The sequence below is a fragment of the Schistocerca nitens genome, chromosome 5, assembly GCF_023898315.1.
Source record: "Schistocerca nitens isolate TAMUIC-IGC-003100 chromosome 5, iqSchNite1.1, whole genome shotgun sequence".
Taxonomy (NCBI): Eukaryota; Metazoa; Arthropoda; class Insecta; order Orthoptera; family Acrididae; genus Schistocerca; species Schistocerca nitens.
Window position 1 is genome coordinate 148,865,552 of NC_064618.1, and position 24,013 is coordinate 148,889,564.

General features: G+C 39.4%; 1 protein-coding gene across 1 annotated transcript in view; it reads left to right on the forward strand.

Moving 5' to 3' along the window:
- LOC126260165 (SET and MYND domain-containing protein 4-like) overlaps nt 1-11,020 on the forward strand; it is a 119,585-nt gene extending 108,565 nt beyond the window's left edge. Inside the window, exons 10-13 of the mRNA XM_049957428.1 lie at nt 4,708-4,879; nt 5,153-5,299; nt 6,777-6,936; nt 10,817-11,020. Coding sequence (XP_049813385.1) covers nt 4,708-4,879; nt 5,153-5,299; nt 6,777-6,936; nt 10,817-10,964 — 627 coding nt within the window. The 3' untranslated portion in view covers nt 10,965-11,020. The remainder of the gene's footprint in view (nt 1-4,707; nt 4,880-5,152; nt 5,300-6,776; nt 6,937-10,816) is intronic.
- Nucleotides 11,021-24,013: the final 12,993 nt, after the last annotated feature.

Genomic DNA, 24,013 nt, shown 5'->3' on the forward strand with positions numbered 1-24,013 from the left:
ATGATATGATAATGCAAGACCACCAAATAAAAATTTGAGAGACTGCAAGCAGGTCAACTGAGTGCATGCATAATATCCTGCATGGAAAATTGGCTATGAAGGAGATGTGTGTGAAATGGTTGCTGCAATTGCTCACAGTCAACCAGAATTGCATCTGACACAACATTTCAAACAGTGTCTGTCGATGTTTAATCACAATCCAGAAGACTTGTTGCCCTGTTTTGTGACTGTTGATGAAACCTGGATACGTCATTACATGCCAGAGTGGAAATGGCAGTCACAACAATGAACAGAGGTGTGTGAAAGGTGCACTGAAAAAGGCAAAGACCATTTTGTCAGCTGGTAAGGTGATGGCCACTATTTTTGGGGTTCCTGAGGAATAAACCTCATAGGTTACTTGGGAAAAGGCAGAACCATAACCGGACCCTATTATGCTTCATTGTTGGATTGTTTGAAACTTGCATTGGCTGAAAAAAGACCAAGTGAAAAAAGTGCTGTTTTGTGAGGATGATGCATCATCCCACATACCAGCAATAAGAATGATGAAAGTGCCTGAATTGGGCTTTGGATTGGTTATTCATCCATCCAGTTCACCAGACTTATCCCTAAGTGACTGCTTCGTGTTCTCTAACTTGAAATATTAGCTTGCTGGGAAGAAAGTTTCATAAAATGAAGAAGTAATGTTTGCAGTGTATGAGTATTTTGCTGAGTTTAAGAGGACATATTTTTCTGATGGGATGAAAAAGCTGGAGGAGAACTGGACCAAGTGTATATCCCTCAAAGGACATTATGTTGGGTAGTGCGAAGAGTCGTTTATGAAATAAACTATTTTCTTGCTTTTTATACAAGACTTATCAAACCATCTTTGTAAAGTACCCTTTCACTTTGTTTTCAATATTGGGGAATTTCAAATTTTTTGCATGATGTCTTTGGGTAACCTGCTATAGACTTCTTAGCTAGAATATAAAAAGCCATTCAGAACCCTAGATAGGGATATGTAATTTATATGGAAATGAATTTTACTTCTAGTATTTTGGTTTTAAATTGTAAAGTTCATCGTTAATTCACCCTTTTATTACTAGCAAATACCACTAGAGAATTTATGTATTGCCACATATGTGTAAGAATCCTCAGATTTCTGAAGAGGCTCATACAAAATGTTCAGCTTTACACAGTATTCTTACTCCATGCTTCTGTAGAAAAATGCTTTTTTTGGCCTTAGCTGCTTGGTCCCAAAGGATAATGTCATAAGACAATATTGAATGAGAGTCCACAATTTCAATTGCAGGTCAACTGAATGATTTACATTTCTAAGCGCAAAGCATGCAGAACTCAGCATTTTGGTTAGTTTATCCATATGCTGATGCCACCTCAGTTTATTACCTCTCTGGATACACAAGAAGTTTACACATGGAGCCTGATCTAGTCTGTGCCTACTGATCTCTGTATTGCATACCATGAGTCTTTATGAGATAAAAAGCTATTGCTTTGAACCAGCTGGAAGCCCATTCCACTATTCTCGTAATTGTGTCGAGTATGAATGTTTTTGGACCATTTATCAGTATACCTGTATCATCAAAAATTGCATGCAGTTTCATTATTCTCTTGGCTATATCTGATATAGATGTATTTTGGCTGTTTATTGATATACTTACTTGTTATCAGCAAACATGACAGTTTTTCGAAGTCCCAGGAAAATTGTTTGTATATGGTCAAGAATGTGAACAGGCCTCGCACCAAACTTTGCGGGACCACCATATTTAATGATTCCCCCATCCAAATTCAGTCTTATTCCTTTCGTGTTATTTGTTACTGTGACCCTCTGTTGTCTCTTATTATTATGTAATAACCCATTGATAAGAATTACTGGGGTGTTCTTCACAGCCCTCTCTGCTCTCTCATTTCTGACTGGTGTGCTGGCACTTGATTTTATGCTGGAACAGTAAATCTTGTCATGGAGGAGGGCCTTCAGGGATATGGAAGATGTTAAGTTATATATTAACAGACAGAGGTAGCCACTACAGGCTACTTTGAAATAGAACAGTTATCGTCTCTACATTGGCAAAGTCAAAATCTATTAAAAATGAACATTAGCATTAAGCAGAATTTACATCTTTGTGATCAGATATTCTGATAAGTTATAAAAAGAGTGGTTAAAACGACAGTGATTTGATAAGTCTGGTAAATTTAAATGAAATAACGGAACATTTATGTTGCACTTTCATGGTTGGTAAGCTTGATTATTCCAAGAATTGTATAAAGAATTTCAACATGTACACCATACAATTAATTGTCGACAGCCATCGGAATTGGTCAGTTTTGGAGGGTTGGACTGCCACACAAATCAAAACAGAATTAGATGACATTCACATGAACTCTGCATCATTGAAAACCATTTACCTTTGTTCTGAACACCCTGCACAACCAATTAAGAGTTAAAGTATGTTTTACACAGAAGAGAAACTATGTGATTCATAGATTATTGAAGCTGTCCCATTCTTGCGTTTTCCATTCTACAGGTATAAGTATAGTTTCCTATGTCATGCATTTGATTATAAAGGTGAGTTACAGCTGCATATAGCTGACAAAGTGCAACAGAGCCACAATAACAACTTTGTTGACTTTGACATCTTTCCTCTTGGCTTTCACCTCAGAATCTTCAGACCATCTGTTATTGGTAGTGAACAAGTTGAGCCCCTGGCTGGTGGTTGTACTGGGTGTCTCAAAGAGGAATAGTTGATATTTAAGGATTTGAAAGGAACTTCCATTTGAAGCAAAAAAAGTCTAGTAAACATGGGCTCTAAAGAGCTATGGGCACTTTCTCATCTTTGCTATTGTGAAATACTGTACATCTCTTCCACTGAACAAGTGCTCATAGTGCTTAAGATATGCATTTTAGGGTCCATGTTGCCCCAACAATTTCTTCTTGTTTTGGTCCATACTGCCTCCTCCCAAAATATGGAAAGCACAGAGCAAGCAGTAGAAGAGATTTGTTTCGCAGTATCAAAGAGTAAGTAGTGCTCCTAGCTCTTACGGTAGGCAAGTTAGAGCCCATGTTGACTAGACATTCTTGTTTTGAATGATCGTTCCTGACATATTCCTGAATATTGACCGTTCCTCTTGGGACACCTTGTGTGTACCCAGTACCCTCTGTGCTAACATCTGAGGGGGGGGGGGGGGGGGTTTGGTCATTTTTCCCTCATTGTTATTACTGTATTTCCTCCATGTGGATATCTTCTTGTTACAGTCAGTGTTACTATCTTGCCTCTCTTTGTTTGATACGATCCAATATTGTGGCACAGCATAAAGTAGCTTACCAACCTTTATGCATGTAGGTGTATCTGTTCAATTCCATGATTCCCAGGTGATTTTCTGGTAAGCATAACACATCTGCAAATGTTGCCTCTGTTTGTTTGTTTTTAAAATTTTTCTGGCTTAATAATGCGAATTCATACATTGTATATATGATCTTTCTTATGTTTGAAACAGGGAAAATCTAGTGTGAAATAACAAAGATATGAATTAAACAGATTGTTGCTTACTACATAAAGTTGATGCTGAATGTCAAACATGCATATTTAAAAGAAAACTGTTAAACTGTTAGACATCATTAAGATATTGTTTAAAAGAAGACTGTTCAATATTAAGATATTGGACGAAGTCCTTCATCAAATGTACAAACACACACATTTATATGTCCTAAACCCATACACATATGGTTAATGTCATTTCTGGGTGCTGAGGCCCTAATGGAGTGAGTAGCAATAGTAGGGTAGGGTGGAGGAAGATGCTGCAGTACTGTGTGTGCTTGTGGGAATGTGATGTGCGGGTACATGGTGGGGACAGGGTAGTGGGCTGCTAGGTCCAGCATCGGAAGGTTGTGCTGGTGTGTGTGTGGGGGGGGGGGGGGGGGGAGTAGAGAGGGGGATAGATTCACACAGGTCCACTGGGGGAGGATGGGGGGTGTGGGGGATGCAGGGAGAAGATGTGTATGAGGCTCAGTGGGAGCAGGAAATGGGATAGAGGCAGGTGGAGAATAGGAGGGACTAACAAAGTTGAGGCTGGGAGGGGTGGGGGACATAACCAGAACTGTGGGTATGTTGCAGGGATGATTCCCACCTGCACAGTTGAAAAGGCCTCATTGTCTAAAAGCAACACTGGCTATGTTTAATTGAATTGTGTGTGTGTGTGTGTGTGTGTGTGTGTGTGTGTTTGTGAGAGTGAGAGAGAGAGAGAGAGAGAGAGAGAGAGAGAGGGGGGGGGGGGGGAAGGGAGGGAGGGGGGGGGATTGATGCGCACGCACATGTACTTTTCTACATTTGATGATAGACTTTCATATGTTTGGATAGAATAAGCCATATGAGTGGTTTTTTCACATATCCATAGTCCCCTCAGAGTATTGCTAGTAGGTGTTCCAGCTGTAAAGGTATTTACATTGAAGCTCTGTGTTTGAGTAGTAAAATTCAGAGAAAGCATAAATCCATTTTTTGCTTCAGACATAGCTGTTTTAAACTTCTACTAAAGTGTCTGTTTGGGTAATGTTGGTGTATACTGTAAAACTAAAACAGTATCTCAAATGTTGGCAGTTAATTGGCATAAAATCTCCTGCAACCCAAGCAAAGTTAGAGCTTGATAAAATGTTTTTCTTCCTTGGCAGATTACTGAAAATTTATAGCAATAATTTATGTATTTTTTTTTATTTTACAGAAACATTTTTCAGCATGGATGTGCCCGCAGTGTAGTGGACCTCTAATATCAAACAATGAATTGGAGAGTGAGAACAAAATCCGTATATTAAAGTGTTGTTGCTGTAGATTTAAAGAGAGAGCTGACAAAACTGAACATTACGTAGATCAATCCAACAATTGTTATGAGAAAGGTATACTTTTTTTCTACTTAGAATAAGCTTAATGTATTGTGGTGGTGCAACTGAGAAAAAAGTCATAGGGATGTATCTTGAAAAATGTCAATTTCAGTACATTTTCTGAATTGTCATGACCCAGCATTACTGTATGCAATTTCAACCATCAACAAATTTATTTCCTCTAAAATAAAATTTAAAGCATGAAATAAATAATCCCACATTTGCAACTTTTAAGCAGAAGAAACAGTCAACCTTATGTTCTGATCTGTGATACTGTTTTCCAAACAGGAGTTGATGCAGCTGACAATGGTGATATAGAACAAGCTCTGCTAATGCTTAAGCAGTGTTTGTCCCTGAGAGAGAAATATCTGTACAGTAAAAATGCTGACATCTCTAAATGCTTAAACCAGCTGGCAAGGTGCTGTGCAGTGAAAGGTTGGTAAATGTGGTGAGGAAAGTTTTGGCAGAATGTAAATAATTTAGGTAACAACTGACCGATTAGTAGTGGCGTTCAATCATCGACAAATACATAAACAAGGTTGAAAACCTCACTACCTTTTGGATGTATCTTTTTTTGAGGTAGAGTACACTCTCTCTCTCTCTCTCTCTCTGGCACTCCTATACAGCTACATTGTGCCAGCTGAATGCACAGCCCCAGGATTGCAGTTCTGTGGATTGACTGAGGTAAAGGATTGTGTTGGATGTGGTGAATGAGGAGAAAAGGAGGCAGAGAGTGGGAAGGTTGGTTGAGGAAGGGTGGTTGACGGTCAGAGAGAGGCAGCGGGTATACAGGGTAGAAATGTGGGAGGGTGAGGCAGTAGGTGTACAGGATACAAATGTAGCACACACACACACACACTGGCATCAGCGAATTTGTGCAGTGCATGATGATTATGATTATGATGATGATGATGTGGAATAGTAGAATAGGGGTGACAGAACAGAGGAAGAGTGACTGTGGGGGAAGAAGGTGTGGGTGCAGGATGAGTGAAGTTAGGGTCTTGGGGCCATACCCATCCAAGTTACCCTCCATGCAATGTACATTATAATGTTTTAAATACTGTTTAGAAAAGCATATAAATGACACTATTGGAAATCTTTCAGATCAATAAATGTGTAACATAGAATGCTAGTGCAGCTTTAAATGATCAAATGGAATTTCTTTCCCAGCATTCTGGTCTGAGTTGCTGGAGTTGGCAGTCGTGTGTGCCTGGGGTGTTCTTGCTTGTGTATTGTTTGTGTGTGAATGTTGTGTGTGTGTCTGTCTTTAATGATGAAGGCTGTGGCCAGAAGCTACATGTGATTGTCTTTTAATCATGCTTGTCTGCAAGTTAATATGTCTTCTTTAAAGTAAGTAGCAATCTATCTTTTCCTACATTGTTGATATTCACTACAGGAATATTTCCAAAGCATATTATTTACTGCTGAAATATTTTACTTGGATATAAAGCAAAGCATTAAATGTGATTAACAATGATGTCAAGATGACAATGACGTCTTACGCAGTATGTCTAAATGCTTTTTGTCGGGTCTAAACTCTAAAATGAATGATATAGTGTCGTGAGAGTCTGCCAGTTGCCATGCAGTCAAACTGTCACAGAAGTTCACTACAAATAATCGGTAAACAATTTGGAATCTCAGAATTTGAATGCTCCTGGGGAACATCACACACTGACTGCTGTGACAGTCCACATCAATCAATGAGCTAATTAAGGGTGGACCAATATTTGGCAAGGGAAAATAAGTAAATGAAGGTTTAAACCTACAGTTTTCTAGGCAATTTGTTTTTGTTGAGCCGTTCAGAAAACCTCATTATAATAATAATAAACTCTATGAGACTGTAAGACGAGATTGCTTTGGAGTGATTGTTATGGAAGACTGTATTGTATTATAACTTATACCTTTATTTTAGGAGATTTTGAACAAAGTGTTCAGTTCCTCAAGAGGAGCATTACAATGGTTGAAGAACAGTTTGGTGAAACAAGTATCGAACTTGCAAATGAACTGCAGAAACTGTCCGATGTGATGCTGTGTTGTTTGAAAGGAAGTAATCTACAGCGATCTGAATTTTTGTAAGTATATGCTTTACGTAAATTTATTTTCTTCCATTTATTCCTAAAATATCCTGGCATTTTTACTTAAATTATAATTGTGAAACTACATTGTTTTCATTAATTTCAGTGAAAAGAAATCCTTTATAGAATTTATTTACCTGCTGCAGTGCAGCTGAAAAGGCAAGAAGAAACTATGTCCTTAATCCTTGTGTTCAGAGATGCGCTACAGGAATATAAAGCAGCATAAGATAATGATTTTTGTGGATTTTACATTTGCCTTTCACATTTAGTGTTTCCTCAGTGGAAGTCAGTTCAAAGAAGTAAAAACAAATATGTAAAGAACAAATCAGATGGAGGGAAATGTAACTTAAGGCTGTATTTCAATTTGTATGCTTTAGTTTCTTTTTGCAGATTACATGATACCCATCCAGTGTCTACTGATATTAATAGAGTCATTATTTGGTATCAAATCCTCCTTTAAGCAAGGTATCTTCCTTTTTTGTAACTCCGGGGTGAAGTCAGTTCAGACTTTCAAATATATGAGAAGAACAATGATTTTGTGCTGCTAATTCTTCCTTTAATGGGACAGTAGGACTTTCGTTCTGGACTACCTAATTGTGAAGTATTTTCATCTTCTTGATTTCTTCCAAAGCTAATTAGGAAGGTAGGCAGGATGAGGCCTTGCACATATACAGATGGTGATAATATCATGTACATAAAGTATAAAAGGATGCTGCATTGGCGGAGTTGTCATTTGTACTCAGGTGTTTCATACGAAATAGTTTCCGATGTGATTATGGCTGCACGGCAGGAATTAACAGACTTCGAAAACAGAATGGTAGTTAACATTCCATTTCAGTAATCGTTAGGGAATTCGATATTCTGGGATCCACAGTGTCAAGAGTGTGCAGAGAATACCACATTTCAGGCATTATCTCTCATTATGCACAATGCAGTGGCCACCAACTTTCACTTAATGATCGAGAACAGCGGCATTTGTGTATAGTCGTCAGTGGTGACTGACATGCAACACTGCATGAAATAATCATAGAAATCAATGTAAGAGGTACAACAAATGTTTCCATTAGGACACTGCATCGTAATTGGGCATTAATGGGCTATGACACCCGACTACCAACGCAATTGTAGTCCCTCTCCTGGACTTGTGACCGTATCAGTTGGGCCCTAGATGACTGGAAAACCATGGCCTGGTCAGATGAGTCCTGATTTCAATTGGTAAAAGCGGATGGTAGGATTCGGGTATGGTGCAGGCCCCACGTAGCCATGGACCCAAATTGTCAACAAGGCCCTGTGCAAACTGGTGGTGGCTCCATAATGATGTGGGCTGTGTTTACATGGAATGGGCTGGTCCAACTGAACTGATCATTGGCTGGAAATGGTTATGTTTGGCTACTTGGAGACCATTTTCAGCCATTCATGGGCTTCATGTTCCTAAACAGTGGCGGAATTTTTATGGATGGCGATGCACCATGTCACCAGGCCCTAACTATTTGCAATTGGTTTGAAGAATATTCTGGGACATTTTGAGCTAATTATTTGGCCAGCCGGATCGCCCAACATTAATCCCAACGAACATTTATGGGACATAATCGAGAGTCAGTTCATCCACAAAATCTTCCACCGACTACAGTTCCGCAATTATGGACGGGTGTAGTGGCAGCATGATTCAATATTTCTGCAGAGGGCTTCCAATGATTAGTTGAGTTCATGTGTTGCTGCACTACGCCAGGCAAAAGAAGGTCCGACACAATCTTAGGAGGTATCCTGTGACTTTTGTCACCTCAGTTTATACCATGGATTTTGATCATTTTCATCTCCCTATGATCAGAATGATAGAGAAAATGTATTTTCCATTATGGTGCCTATACTGTTTTATGTGGTCCTTTGGGTACACACGTACCATAAATTTTGACAAATTGAACAATCAGTCACCTTCTGCCACCTCCTTCACAAATGGTACAAACATAAGTTGAGTTTACAACTTTTCATCCATTTATGTCTCATCTCTCTCTTCTAGCAAGGTAGCACAGAAGTAATACACCAAACTGGCATTTGAGAGGACATCAGTTCAAAACCCTGCCAAGTCATCAAGGTTTACTTTTTCTGTGATTTATTAAATTGCTTTAGGCAAATGATGGGATGGCTCTTTTGAAAGGAGCCTGGCCAATTTCTTTCCTAAATTTTCATCAGTCAGAGCTTGTTTTTCATCTGTAACAAGCCTGTTTCCCACTGAGTACCAAACATAAATTGTTCTTCACACATGATTGGCGAGTCACACTATGTGCTGCTTGGAATGAGGTTCATACTGGTGTGGAACACATTCACAAACAATGCAGTCCAGGAGATGGCGATGTGCAGCTTCACCCAGCAAGTTGCACGCTGATAAATTCCAGATGTATGCCAAGTCCATTGTAAGTAGCGTACAAATAGCCCAGTTTACTCAAATCAAAATCCAAGTCCATAATAAGATAAATAAGACAATATTATAATGGTGTATAATGGAGTGCTTCATGTACAGTTTGTAAATTGGTTTTCTGATCTTCGTGTGCACCTATTTAAAGTGGCTGAGAAACCAAAGGACTTGTCCCTCTAAATCACACCTCACAGTGGTCTCTTTTTACCGCATTGCTCAGTTTCTGTGCTCCCACTGTGTGGAGGCAACTAATAATTCTACATCCACATTGCTCTCCACTAGTGGGATATCTTCATCATTATGTGGTGGAGATACAATAGACATTTTTAGTGGGGAGTAAATACTTAATGAATGAAGAAAATTATTTCCTGACTGTCTGTAAGTGAAACTTACTTTCACTGTAGTTGTCTTCCTTCCATCTCCATCAACATTGCCCTTCGCATTCCGTTCTTCAGTAGCATATTATAACAGCACATAATGGAGTGCGTCATGTACAGTTTGTGAATTGGTGTCCCTCACGTTTCAGCTATTACCACATATTTGTTCCAGACTAACTGCTGATATGAGGGCTGCCTTTTGTGTCTTTATAAAAACAATGAATTTAAAAAAAATTTGGTACAAATAGTTTTATTATACCTCAATATAAACACCCCGCCCCCCAAGGGGGGAGGGGATATGAGTCGGCCAAGCTCCCATATCAGGCCAGTTTGTCAGTGCACTTGACTATGGTGACATGTCAAATCGCCAAATTACTGTTCCCATTGGACACTGTTAACAAGCAGTAGTCCCATGGACTGTTTAGTCAACTGATATACAACTAGAAATTGAAGAATCACATCTTTAATTATATTGTGCGCAGCATCAGGGTTGTTTGGAACAACTAATTTTGGTCTTCCAATTGTAAACAGTCTCTTGTGAAGATGGTTGATTACCAGAAGTTGAATCAAGTGATTTGAGCCATTGTTGAGTTAGGCCTTTATGTAAATCATAACAAATCATTCAGCAAAAACCTTCAATGAAATTTCAATTTTGTATGACACTGTTTCTTTAAAGACTTACTGTAAACAAACTATTCAGCTTAAAAGACAAGCTTCAAACAGCATTCTATTCTAGTTTCCAGTTGCTTATAATTAAAAACATTATTGCGTATTAACAAATTAATTATTGTAGGACCATTATTACATTCACTTATCTGTAAACTAAACACTTTTCAAGGTTTCCATTTAATTAATCATTAATCGCTGCAGACGTGGTAATGTGTGTTTTGGTGTCTATGGTTGTGTGTGTGAATGTGTTTGCTTTCTTATAGAAAAAGAGCTTGAGAGCTAGTGAATACTGTCTTCTGTTGTGTGTGTCTATGCACTACAAATCAGTCTGCTAAAGATGAGTGGTTGGTTTTCCGTCATTTTATGTATTAATCCATCCTGAAATTGCCATTATTCTTATCCTCAACATTTATTTCAGGAAAAAGTGGAAGGAAGCAGAAAGCATTGTTAAGAAGGCAAAGGCCATCCTGGAAATTACATGTGGCAGATGGACAAATGTGATGCAAGATATACTGGATAAAGAAGAGTACTTAAATAGCCTGAAACCAACAGCGGAACAATCTTGAATTTCTGAACATTATAAATATGTAAAGAACGAAACATTAAAACTTACAGAATCTTATTTGTTTGAGAAACTTTGTCCTTTACTACTTTTACACATTGACCATCTTCAGTTATAGTTGTAAAAACCATAAATAGAATAATATTATAAAAGTAATCATGTACTACCCTATTCCACCGTAAATATGAGTTAAAACAGTGTGGGTTTTAACTAATTTGAGTACAGTTACGAACCAAATTCATACATCAAATTGATAATAACTGCACAAATAGCTCTATCCATGACATGGAACAAGATCTGAACTGAACTAACATTCACCACAAAATAATAAACATAAAACTCAAAACAGAATTTTCTACCAAGAAATAAAATTGTACAATAAACTGCCAAATGAGATTAAAGAGATTACTAAAATGAACTTATTGTAAAATTATGTTAGAAGGTACATATTAAGCAATATGTTCTGTGCAGTGAAGGTTTACTTAGATAATACAAAGTAACCTTACTCTGAAGCTCTGCAGTGGATAATACTAACACCTTATTCTCATTCTCAGCTCAACATCTCAATCATTGTGGAGACGTGCTGACTCAGTTTCTCAGACAAGTAAATGGGAAATTACAGTACACAGAATCAAAACCAAATGTCATTGCCATGGCCCTGATGGTAGCTGATTTGTATGCTGTGTTACATTATTAAATAATTTGTACAGTATATGCGATGTTGGGTATTGAGAAATGAACAGTGTAGCACTTGCTTTCTGCATTATGTAATAACTTCTTTACAAAACAGTATTGTACACTAGGGATAAGCCAAATGAGCCTGTACTGATTTAGACAGACTAGCCTTGTATTTGGGACAATGGAGACCCTGGTCTTCATCCAGAAACATGATTTAGATTTTTCAGGGCAGTTCCTGCTTAAGGGGACACAGTTGCGAACAGGCTCATAAAAATCGATCTTTTTCTTTTTTTTTCCCTTAATACATGCTCCAATTATTTGGCTACAAAATGCCGTTTGTTTCATACAAATCTGATTATTAGATTCGGAGTTATTAATTTGTTCGTGAAGCATGGTAACTAGCACCACGTCCATTTTTGCTGTGTCTTGTGCAGTAGTCAGCATTGACTATAGTACAACAATCATTTATGTTCCACGGATATAAATACTCTTTATTTGGGTTGCAAGAGAGAATTGTTATTCTGATGTTTGCCAGCCTGTCTGCATTGTCGACTATCGTTTGTCAGTTTCTTCATCCTAGTTGTTTACGTTTTGGTGATACAAATGTAATGATTTTGTGAAACGTTATAACACAATGGGTAGAGTAAGTAAGTTTGGATATAAGCCTAAGTTTCGTAGAAATAAATATATAAAAATAAACCGCAAAACTGCTAGTTTTGAACAGAGGGCAGAAAATAATATTGAAAGTGAAGTCAGTGCAAGTGTCAGTGCTTCAAGCAAGAAGCTTCTAGGTGCTGCCGGTTTTCCAAGTGCCTCTCAAATGCGTGACAATGCAATATGTGGTGTGAACAGTGTTTCTGTCATTACTGACACAAACATTCTGATCTCCATGAGGTTATTACGTGAACTTATGGAAAAACACACAAATTGTAAAAACTGTTGTGGAAACGTTACTTTGCACGAAGATGTGGTGAAAACCAATGGAATTGTTTGTAATTTAGTTTTGACATGTTTGGAATGTAGCTGTACTGCCAATACAATGTCATCCCATGTAACAAGAAGCAGATTGTATGAAAACAATATAAGATTAGTGTATGCACTTAGATCTATTGGAAAAGAACGAAGTGCAGGTGCTGTTCTTTGTGCAGTGATGAACATTCCTCCACCTCCAAGAAAGTTTGATGTTTACAACAAGACTATTGGTGCAGTTGTAGCTGAGGTAAGTGAATCTACAATGTTGAAAGCAGCCAAAGAAGCAGTTCAGTTGAATGATAAGAAATCTGACCCAAGGCAAATTTCTGCTGGTTTTGATGGCAGTTGGCAGAAACATGGGCATACATCCCTAAATGGCATTCTGTCAGCAATTTCTTTTGATACTGGGAATGTTCTGTATACTGAAATTATTACTAAGTTCTGTGACATCTGTAGCAAAAATCCCACTATACAACATGTGTGCAAAAAGGACTATGATGGTTCTAGTGGAGGCATGGAAGTGGCTGGTGTTGCTAACATTTTCAAAAGGTCTGTGCAGTCAAGAGGTATCCTCTATACAGACTATCTTGGGGACGGGGACAGTAAGGCTTATCAGAAAGTAGTAGAAGATAAACCTTATGGGCCTAGAGTCAAAATTAATAAACTGGAATGTATAGGACATGTACAGAAAAGGACGGGATCACAACTTCTAAAGATATGTAAGGAAAAAAAGTTAGGTGGTAAAGGGGGCCTAACAAAGGCTAAAATAGACAGGATCCAGACTTATTATGGTATGGCCATTAGAAATAACTGCAAAAATGTAGAAGCAATGAGGAGAGCCATCTAGGCTATATTCTTTCATAAAATTTCAACAGATGAGGAACCACAACATAACCTTTGCCCACGGGGACCTGACAGCTGGTGCAAATTCAACAATCCAGCTACATCTTCCAGCCATAAGCACAAACCCTCAATTCCAGAAAAAATCCTGCTATCTGTGAAACCCATTTTCAGAGACCTTAGCCAACAAGAGCTCTTGAAAAAGTGTCTCCATGGAAAAACTCAAAACCCAAATGAAAGTTTGAATTCTGTCATTTGGACAAGGCTACCAAAAACTGTTTTCGTTGGAAAAGAAACCCTAAAATTTGGTGTTCATAATGCAGTGATGTGCTTCAATGCTGGTGTGTCAAAGAAGACTGATGTATTAAGACTCTTGGGAACAAAGGAAGGTACCAATACTGAAAGGGGACTGAAAAAGATTGACATGGACCATATCCGTTATGCTGGTATTTCTGCAGGAAATGCTACCAAGGAGGCCAGGATAGCCAGAAGATCAAAGAAAAGAAGATAAAGATCAAGAAGCTGAGCCACGGTATAGCCCTGGAATGTTTTAAAAGTGTGTCTGTATGACATTGTACATTACTTTCTTGCATGTAAAACTTTAATACCACTTTTCTCAAAACTACATTTTTTGACCTTCTGGTACACTTTTCTCAAAAACTATGACTTCTACAGACATCAGACTTACAGTATCTCTTGTTAATACAACGATGATTAATTAGATAAAAAAATAGACCAGTAGTGATAAAAAGAACAGATATACAAGCTCCAAGGTGTTTAGAAAAGTTTTAATTTTTTGTCTTATAGAACAAAAAAATGATTACTCATGAAATATATAAAATACATTAACCATTTTTATGTGATTTGAGAATGATGTTTCAGCTGTACACTGTAAAAGTTTCAGGTCTTTATCACCATTAGTTACTTCAGAAAGTGTACCTGACGTTTGCTCGTTTTAGCATTGATTCCTTATGGGAGTTTCCTTGTGACTGTGTCCCCTTAAGACCATGGTCTACTACCTGTCCCATCTTTGTCAAACTAGACTTATAAGTATGTAAATATGTGTATATATGAATTTTTGTCAATTTTTTCAGCTTTAATACCATGACAGGTCAAATGGCCTAGTAAAAATTATCAATGGATGAATAAAACTGCCACCATGATTGCTATTACTACTACTACTACTACTAGTAGTAGTAGTAGTAGTACAATAATTCACTGTGGCAAGGACATACTCAGTTGATGGGAATATTCAAAAGATATATTTTAATTTGTCCTCTCATAAATATGGTTGTACAATTGTAATATTTGATTCTTTTCAAATATGTTGATGTAGGTTGTCAAATCAGTTCTAGCAACTGCATCTAGAAAAATCTTTGCCCAATAGTATTTTTCATCATCGTTACGAAAAATGCCATAATTAGTTAATTACATGAAATCCAAGATACCACACCAGTAACTTGTAGCAACTGAAATAAACTCAAACTGTGTTTGGTGATAAATCTAGAGCCAAATGAATGTGTGTGGTGTATGCAACCCCCCCACACAAAAAAAATAAAATAAAATAAAAATATATGTATACAGACCTCGACAAAATAGGGCATCCTGTAGAAGGTGGACTCAAGTTGTACCGATTTCCCTAACCAACAAGTTTGAGATGCTGTCCTTCACTGAAAGTGAAACTGACCCATTGTGGGGAGTCCTGTTTTGTTCAGTGTCAGGAGGAGGCAAATGCAAAAGGGTAGGCGTCTATTAATCGTTGGAAGTTCAAATGTATGGTGAATGATTGTACCCCGTAGGCAAATGGCAGCAAGGGACAGGAAAGGACACCAAGTGCTCTCAGTGTGTATGTCTTGGGGGCCACATTCAACATGTTGAAGAGGCTATGCTGACAGCACAGCTAATGGTCTAGTGACTAGCGTTGCTGCCTCAGGTTCACAGGGTCCCTGGTTCAATTCCCAGCTGTGTTGGCCGGCCGCTGGTGGCTGAGCGGTTCTAGCGCTACAGTCTAGAACTGCGCGACCGCTACAGTCGCAGGTTCGAATCCTGCGTCGGACATGGATGTGTGTGTTGTTCTTAGGTTAGTTAGGTTTAAGTAGTTCTAAGTTCTAGGGGACTTATGACCTCAGCAGTTGAGTCCCATAGTGCTCAGAGCCATTTGAACCAGCCGGGTTGGAGATTTTCTCCACCTGGGGGCTGGGTGCTTTTGTCCTCATCATCTCATCATCATTTGGGAAATGCCGATACTGAATATGGAAAGATTTGGTTGACCACAATGTTGAGCACCCCACAAACAAACATCATCATCATCATCATCATCATATTCTGGCAGCCATTGAGGGTACAGGTTGCAGCCAACTGCAGATAGTGGTGTACATTGCAACAAATGATGCCTGTTGTCTGGGCTCCAAAGTCATTCTTGGGTCATTCCGGTGACTGGCAGAGAAGGTTGAGAAGACCAGTCTTATGCATGGAGCTTCAACGAAGCTCACAATTGCAGCATTGTCCCCAGAACTGACTGTGGCCCTTTGGTTCTGAGTTGAGTGGAAGGACTGAACCAGAGACTTTGAAAGTTCTGTGACAAGCTAGGCTGCGACTTCCTGAATTTGCGCCATAAGGTTGAAAACGGTAGGGTCCCCCTAATTAGGTCAGGTGTGCACCACATGTCAGAGGCTGTTACTCAGGTAGGTGACTGTGTGTGGGGTGCACAAAAGGGTTTTTTAGATTAGGCAACCCTCCAACCAATCCAGATAACAACAGCTGTACGAAACCCAGAAATATCAGTGCAAGTTTGAAAGAAATGCCTCCCACAGGTGAGAGTATTAAAATCGTAATGGTTAACTGCCCAAGCATTCACAACAAAATGCCAGTTTGAAGCACTCATGGAAAGCAGTGAAGCTCACATAATACTAGGTACAGAAACCTGGTTGAAACCTGAAATTGATAGCTGTGAGATTTTTGGGGAAAATTTAAATGTATATGGAAAGGATAGGCAAATGGGGGCTGGAGACGATATATTTGTCACAGTAGACAAGAAACCCAAATCCACTGGGAAAGAAATTGTCGCTGCAAGTGAGATTGGGCAAGACTCAGTATCAGGAGTGGGCATAAAATGATAGCTGGATCCAAAATTGTTGAGGCTTTCGTGGCCACTTGTTGACAAACTGCCTATTGGCTTCTGTCTCGGGTTCTTCGGCCGACGTTCATCTACCTATTAGATCCGACGACGTACCGAAAACTAAGCGCAGATCCAACGCAACGTATCACACGGAATACGAATCGATTGATCAAGGCGTCTTCTCTGCCGGCGGACATACAGAGAAACCTGCGCAACACAGAAGCCCTACCACTTCGGCTGTATGGATTACCCAAGATCCATAAGAACAACGTTCCACTGAGACCGATCGTTAGCGCTCCTGGATCACCGACATATAAGCTGGCAAAACACTTGGCCTCTCTGCTCCAACCACACGTGGGGAAGACCGACACATACATTAAGGACTCAGGACATTTCATTGAGAAGCTGAAGAAACTGAAACTTGCACCAAACGACATCCTGGTCAGCTTTGATGTTGTTTCGTTATTTACGAAAGTGCCACTCAGTGACGCTCTGGAGCACATCGGTTCCATTTTCCCGCTAGACATCAGAAAGCTCTTCCATGCATGTCTCACCACGAGCTATTTCACGTGGAATGGCGACTTCTACGAACAGCTGGAAGGCGTCGCCATGGGTAGTCCTCTCAGTCCAGTGGTGGCCAACTTCTTCATGGAACAATTCGAAGCACAGGCACTGGACTCGGCCACTTGCAAACCTAAGGTGTGGTACAGGTACGTCGATGATACTTTTGTGGTGTGGAGCCATGGTGAAGAACAGCTCGGTGACTTCCTAAGACACTTGAACAGCCTCCATGCCAACATAACATTTACCATGGAAGTAGAAAAGGACAAGAAACTGCCATTTCTAGATGTGCTGGTCACAAGGGACGGCGAAAACCTGGGACACAGCGTGTATCGAAAACCGACTCACACGGACCGATACCTGCACAAACTGTCAAACCACCACCCGAGCCAGAAAAGGGGCATGATTAGTACGCTCGTAACGAGAGCAGGACGAATATGTGAGCCGCAACACCTCAAACGAGAAATGCAACACCTGGAAACAGTCCTGAGGAGCAATGGGTACTCCACAAATTATATTAGAAGTGTAACTGAGCCAAACACTCGGCGAAGTAAGGAACCAGAAAAAGAAATGTCGGGTACGGCCTTTCTGCCATACATTCCCAGAGTGACGGACAGAATCGGCCGTATATTGCGCAAACATGGCGTAAAGACGATCTTCAAACCGACAAGGAAGATCAAAGAGTGTCTTAGATCGGCGAAGGAGAAAAGAGACCCACTTTCAATGTCGGGAATATACCGCATACCATGCACATGCGGAAAAGTTTATGTCGGGATGACTGGACGATCCATCAACACCAGGATCAAGGAGCATAAGCGACATTGCAGGTTGGGGCAGGTGGAGAAATCGGCCGTGGCAGAACACGCACTGAATGAGACCGACCACGTAATAAAATTCGCCGACACGGAAGTTCTGGCTGTAGAGAACCACTATCACACGCGCTTGTTCAGAGAAGCTGTAGAAAAACAAAAACACGCGAACAGTTTGAACAAGAAAGAGGAAAGCCTTAAGGTCAATGGTTCCTGGCTTCTCGTACTGCAGCGAACGACCGTCGCAGGTAGCAAGAGGAGAACCGCACCGGAAATGACCGCGGAGAAGCCCTCGGACGTTGGCGCGCCAGGTACATATAGTCTGCGCCCGCGAGCTCGGCTCCAGTTCACCACCGGCAATGGAGGGTGAAGCTTTGACAATGCCAGCCACTCGTGCTGGCGAAACATCAGAAAAATCATTAGATGAATGTCGGCCGAAGAACCCGAGACAGAAGCCAATAGGCAGTTTGATAGCTGGATCCTTATATTGCCCACAAAACTCATCTCCTGGTGTAACTGAAGAATTCAGAGAAAACCTCAGTTCATTCATACGTAAGTCCTCCAGTCATAATGTAGTCATTGGTAGTGACTTTACTCATCCATTAATTAATTAGGAAAATTACAGTTTTGTTAATGGTGAGAGTGATAAGACATCCTGTGAAAATTCACTAAATGCCTTCACTGAAAACTACCTAGAACAGATAGTCAGGAAACCTACTCATGATGGAAATATATTGGATCTAATGGCAACAAATAGACCTGACATCATTCCGGGTGTCCACATTAAAACTGGTATCAGAGACCATGACATGGCTGTGGCAACAATGATTACCAAAGTACAAAGGACAACTAGAACAACCAGAAAGATATATATCTCAGTACACTAGATAAAATATCAGTCATAGCATCATATCTCCAGGAGCATGTAGAGAAACTCTAGCTCAGTTTTAAAATAATAGTTAACCACACATTGGATTGCTAGGTACTGAGTAAAACAGTTCATAATGGGAGGCAACCTCCATGACATAGTCACTGTAAAGAAACTTCTAAGGAAACAGAGATTACTGCATAATAGGTGTAAAACAAAGCGTAGGGCTATAGGTAGAGAGACGCTGAATAAAACGCATTTGACTAGCAAGAAAGAAATGCCTGAAGCCTTCAAGTGACTACCGTAGCAGAATATTGTCAAATGACATTTCACAAAATCCAAAGCAATTCTGGTCATATGAAAAGGCTGTCAGTGGCACCAAAGTCAGTGTCTAGTCCCTAATGAATGAGACAGGAACTGAGATTGAGTGTAGCAAAGCAAAAGCTGAGATGCTTAACTCCATTTTCAAATGTTTGTTTACAAAGGAAAACCCAGTAGAACTGCCCCACTTTAATTCTTGTACCACTGACAAGATGAATGAAATAACTGTTAATGTCAGTAGTGTTGAGGATCAGCTGAAATCGTTAAAACTGAACAAAGCTCCAGGCCCCGATGGAATCCATCAGATTCTATACTGAATTTGTGGCTGAGTTAGCCCTCTCTTCTCACTGTGCCCAGTAATTGGAAAAAGGCTCAGGTCACACCCGTCTACAAGTAAGGTAGAGGAAGTGACCCACAAAGCTACGGTCCAATATCCTTGACATCGATTTGTTGTAGAATCTTATAACATATTCTGAGCTCAAACATAATGAGGTATCTTGAACAGAATGATCTTCTGAATGCCAACCAGCATTGGTTTCGAAAAGATCAATCATGTGAAACCCAACTCGCACATTCCTCACATGACATACTAAAAGCTTTGGTTCAAGGCAACCAGGTAGATGCAGTGCTCCTTGATTTCTAAAAAGCATTTGACTCAGTACCACACCTGTGTTTATTGTCAAAAGTATGATCAAATGGGGTATTGAGTGAAATTTGTGACTGGATTGAGGACTTTTTGGTAGGGAGAACATATGTTTTCTTGGATGGAGAGTCATCGTCATATGTAGAAGTAACTTCAGGTGTGCCCCAGGGAAGTGTGTTGGGGCCCTTACTGTTCATGCTATATATTAAAGACCTTGCAGACAATATTAATAGCAAAATCAGGCTTTTTGCAGATGATGCAGTTATCTATAATTAAATGCTATCTGAGAGAAGCTGCATAAATATTCAGTCAGATCTTGATAAGATTTCAACATGGTGCTCTAAATGTTCATAAATGTAAAATTTTGCACTTCACAAAATGTAAAAACGTTGTATCCTATGACTATAATATCAATGAGTTGCTCTTGGAATCGGCCAACTCGTGCAAGTACCTGGGTGTAACACTCTGTAGGGATATGAAATGGAGTGATCACATAAGTTCATTTGGGGGTAAAGCAGATGATAAGACTGTTTATTGGTACAATACTGGGGAAATGCAGTCAGTTTACAAAAAAGATTGCTTACAAATCACTCGTGCGACCGATCCTAGAATGTTGCTCCAGTGTGTGGGATCCGTACCAGATAGGATTAACAGGATATATTGAATGTGTACAAATAAGGGCAAACAAATTGTGACAGGTTTGTTTAATTCATGGAAGTGTGTCACAGAAATACTGAAGGAAGGGAAATGCAGACTCTTGAAGACAGACATCTATTAACGAAGTTTCGAGAACCAGCTTTAAATGATTACTCTAGGGATATGTGTATCACTCACGCAGGGATCATGAAGATAAGATTAGAATAATTACTGCACAGGGGCATTCGAATAGTGATTCTTCCCACACCCCATACATGATTGGAGCAGAAATAAAATGTAATAACTGGTACAATGGGACATACCCTCTACCATGCACCTCACGGTGGTTTGCAGAGTACGGATGTAGATGTAGGTAGGGAAGATTTAAGTTTAGCATTGCAAAATTAATTGTCTAGCCAAATTTTTACATGCTCATTTCTGCCATATATCTTAATGAATGAATCTGTGGGAAATTAAATTATTCCAAATTTAAACTGCATGTTGACTTTTGACAGTTGAGTTCATGTAACAGTAAAATGTAGGAAATCTGTTGCCATATTAGGTATTAGAGAACTGAAGACAGTACAGTGAAAATTAAGGTTTTCATTATCATGTTATTAGATAAAATATGCATAGCAGAAAGTTAAGACAGAGATTTAGGAACCAGGTTTTAAATTGTAAGACATTTCCAGGGGCAGATGTGGATTCTGACCACAATCTATTGGTTATGAACTGCAGATTGAAACTGAAGAAACTGCAAAAAGGTGGGAATCTAAGGAGATGGGACCTGGATAAACTGAAAGAACCAGAGGTTGCAGAGAGTTTCAGGGACAGCATAAGGGAACAATTGACAGGAATGGGGGAAAGAAATACAGTAGAAGAAGAATGGGTAGCTCTGAGGGATGAAGTAGTGAAGGCAGCAGATGATCAAGTAGGTAAAAATACGAGGGCTAATAGAAATCCTTGGGTAACAGAAGAAATATTGAATGTAATTGATGAAAGGAGAAAATATAAAAATGCAGTAAATGAAGCAGGCAAAAAGGAATACAAATGTCTCAAAAATGAGATTGACAGGAAGTGCAAAATGGCTAAGCAGGGATGGCTAGAGGAAAAATGTAGGGATGTAGAGGCTTGTCTCACTAGGGGTAAGATAGATACTGTCTACAGGAAAATTAAAGAGACCTTTGGAGAGAAGAGAACCACTTGTATGAATATCAAGAGCTCAGATGGCAACCCAGTTCTAAGTAAAGAAGGGAAGGCAGAAAGGTGGAAGGAGTATATAGAGGGTTTATACAAGGGCGATGTACTTGAGGACAGTATTATGGAAATGGAAGAGGATGTAGATGAAGATGAAATGGGAGATAAGATACTGCGTAAAGAGTTTGACAGAGCACTGAAAGACCTGAGTCGAAACAAGGCCCCGGGAGTAGACAACATTCCATTAGAACTACTGATGGCCTTGGGAGAGCCAGTCATGACAAAACTCTACCATCTGGTGAGCAAGATGTATGAGACAGGCGAAATACCCACAGACTTCAAGAAGAATATAATAATTCCAATCCCAAAGAAAGCAGGTGTTGACAGATGTGAAAATTACCGAACTATCAGTTTAATAAGTCAGAGCTGCAAAATACTAACGCGAATTCTTTACAGACGAATGGAAAAACTGGTAGAAGTGGACCTCGGGGAAGATCAGTTTGGATTCCGTATAAATGTTGGAACACGTGAGGCAATACTAACCTTACGACTTATCTTAGAAAATAGATTAAGAAAAGGCAAACCTATGTTTCTAGCATTTGTAGACTTAGAGAAAGCTTTTGACAACGTTAACTGGAATACTCTCTTTCAAATTCTGAAGGTGGCAGGGGTAAAATACAGGGAGCGAAAGGCTATTTACAATTTGTACAGAAACCAGATGGCAGTTAGAAGAGTCGATGGGGCATGAAAGGGAAGCAGTGGTTGGGAAGGGAGTGAGACAGGGTTGTAGCCTGTCCCCGATGTTATTCAATCTGTATATTGAGCAAGCAGTAAAGGAAACAAAAGAAAAATTCGGAGTCGGTACTAAAATCCATGGAGAAGAAATAAAAACTTTGAGGTTCGCCGATGACATTGTAATTCTGTCAGAGACAGCAAAGGACTTGGAAGAGCAGTTGAACGGAATGGACAGTGTCTTGATAGGAGGATATAAGATGAACATCAACAAAAGCAAAACGAGGATAATGGAATGTAGTCAAATTAAATCGGGTGATGCTGAGGGGATTAGATTAGGAAATGAGACACTTAAAGTAGTAAAGGAGTTTTGCTATTTAGGGAGCAAAATAACTGATGATGGTCAAAGTAGAGAGGATATAAAATGTAGACTGGCAATGGCAAGGAAATCGTTTCTGAAGAAGAGGAATTTGTTAACATCGAGTATAGATTTAAGTGTCAGGAAGTCGTTTCTGAAAGTATTTGTATGGAGTGTAGCCATGTATGGAAGTGAACCACACAATAACCCTGGATTTGGTGGGGGGGCGGCAGTGGAGCAGGTGGACTGCTGTGGCCTATTGTGGGCTTGTGAACCACTGAGGGCTACTGCAGGACGAAGCCTCTCCATTGTTTCTAGGTCTGCGGTTCAATACAATACCATACAATACAATTCTGAGATACAGCAAACAATTATTTCTGACAGCATCATGGGGCCTTGTGGGGATGCTATCATCCAAGGGAGCAAAATCTGCATATACTTACTATAGCAAAGCTTGTTATCTAATATGAATTCTGCTTGATATTTTACATTGTAATATTGCATCGCAGAAAACCAAAGTCTATTCACAGCCTACTACAGTGAGTTTTATTTTGAATAAATTACTGTAGTTGTCAGTGGTGTGTGTGACATAATAAAGAAATGTAATGTTCACATTGTAGACTGTAAAACCATGTCCAATAATTGTTTCACATCTGCTTGCTTGTGTACATGGCAAAAAAAAGCTATAATATGGTATTTTCATAATTTTTAACCCTAGGACTCACTCTGCTAAAATTTCCCTAGTACTCCATCTGGGGTCATACATGACCCCAATCGATATATAATTGACTGTGTGTACTAATCATTCGGAGAACAATGTACTGTCGTTTAATACTGTTTGTTTACATTTTATTTATTATTTAGACACATTTCACAGCTTTTTTAACAGGTATGTACATAGTAGAATTAAATTACATATGGCAGAGTAATTACATATCAGAAGTTACAATATTACTCTAAGTCATAATTTGTTTCACTCATAAATGTTTCACAATGGCTTCAAATTTACAGAAAATGTGATGAACAACTCAACAGGAAACATAATTCTAATCGGAATCCGTATCATAGTCATCTGCACATATTTTGCAAGTAGTAACTATTTCAGAATGATCCTTGCAAACAAATTTCTTACACTTTTTGCATGTTGAACTGTATTTTGTGTCCTTTGATCGGGGGCAAATGGAGCACCTGCCTCGCTTTCTCTTCTGATTGTCGGGTATTACGTCTGGATGTCCATTGTCTAACAGATCATCAAATCCACACCGTTTGATACTGCTAATAATATCCTTGTTCCTTGCTTGTGGTAAACTCAAACGACTT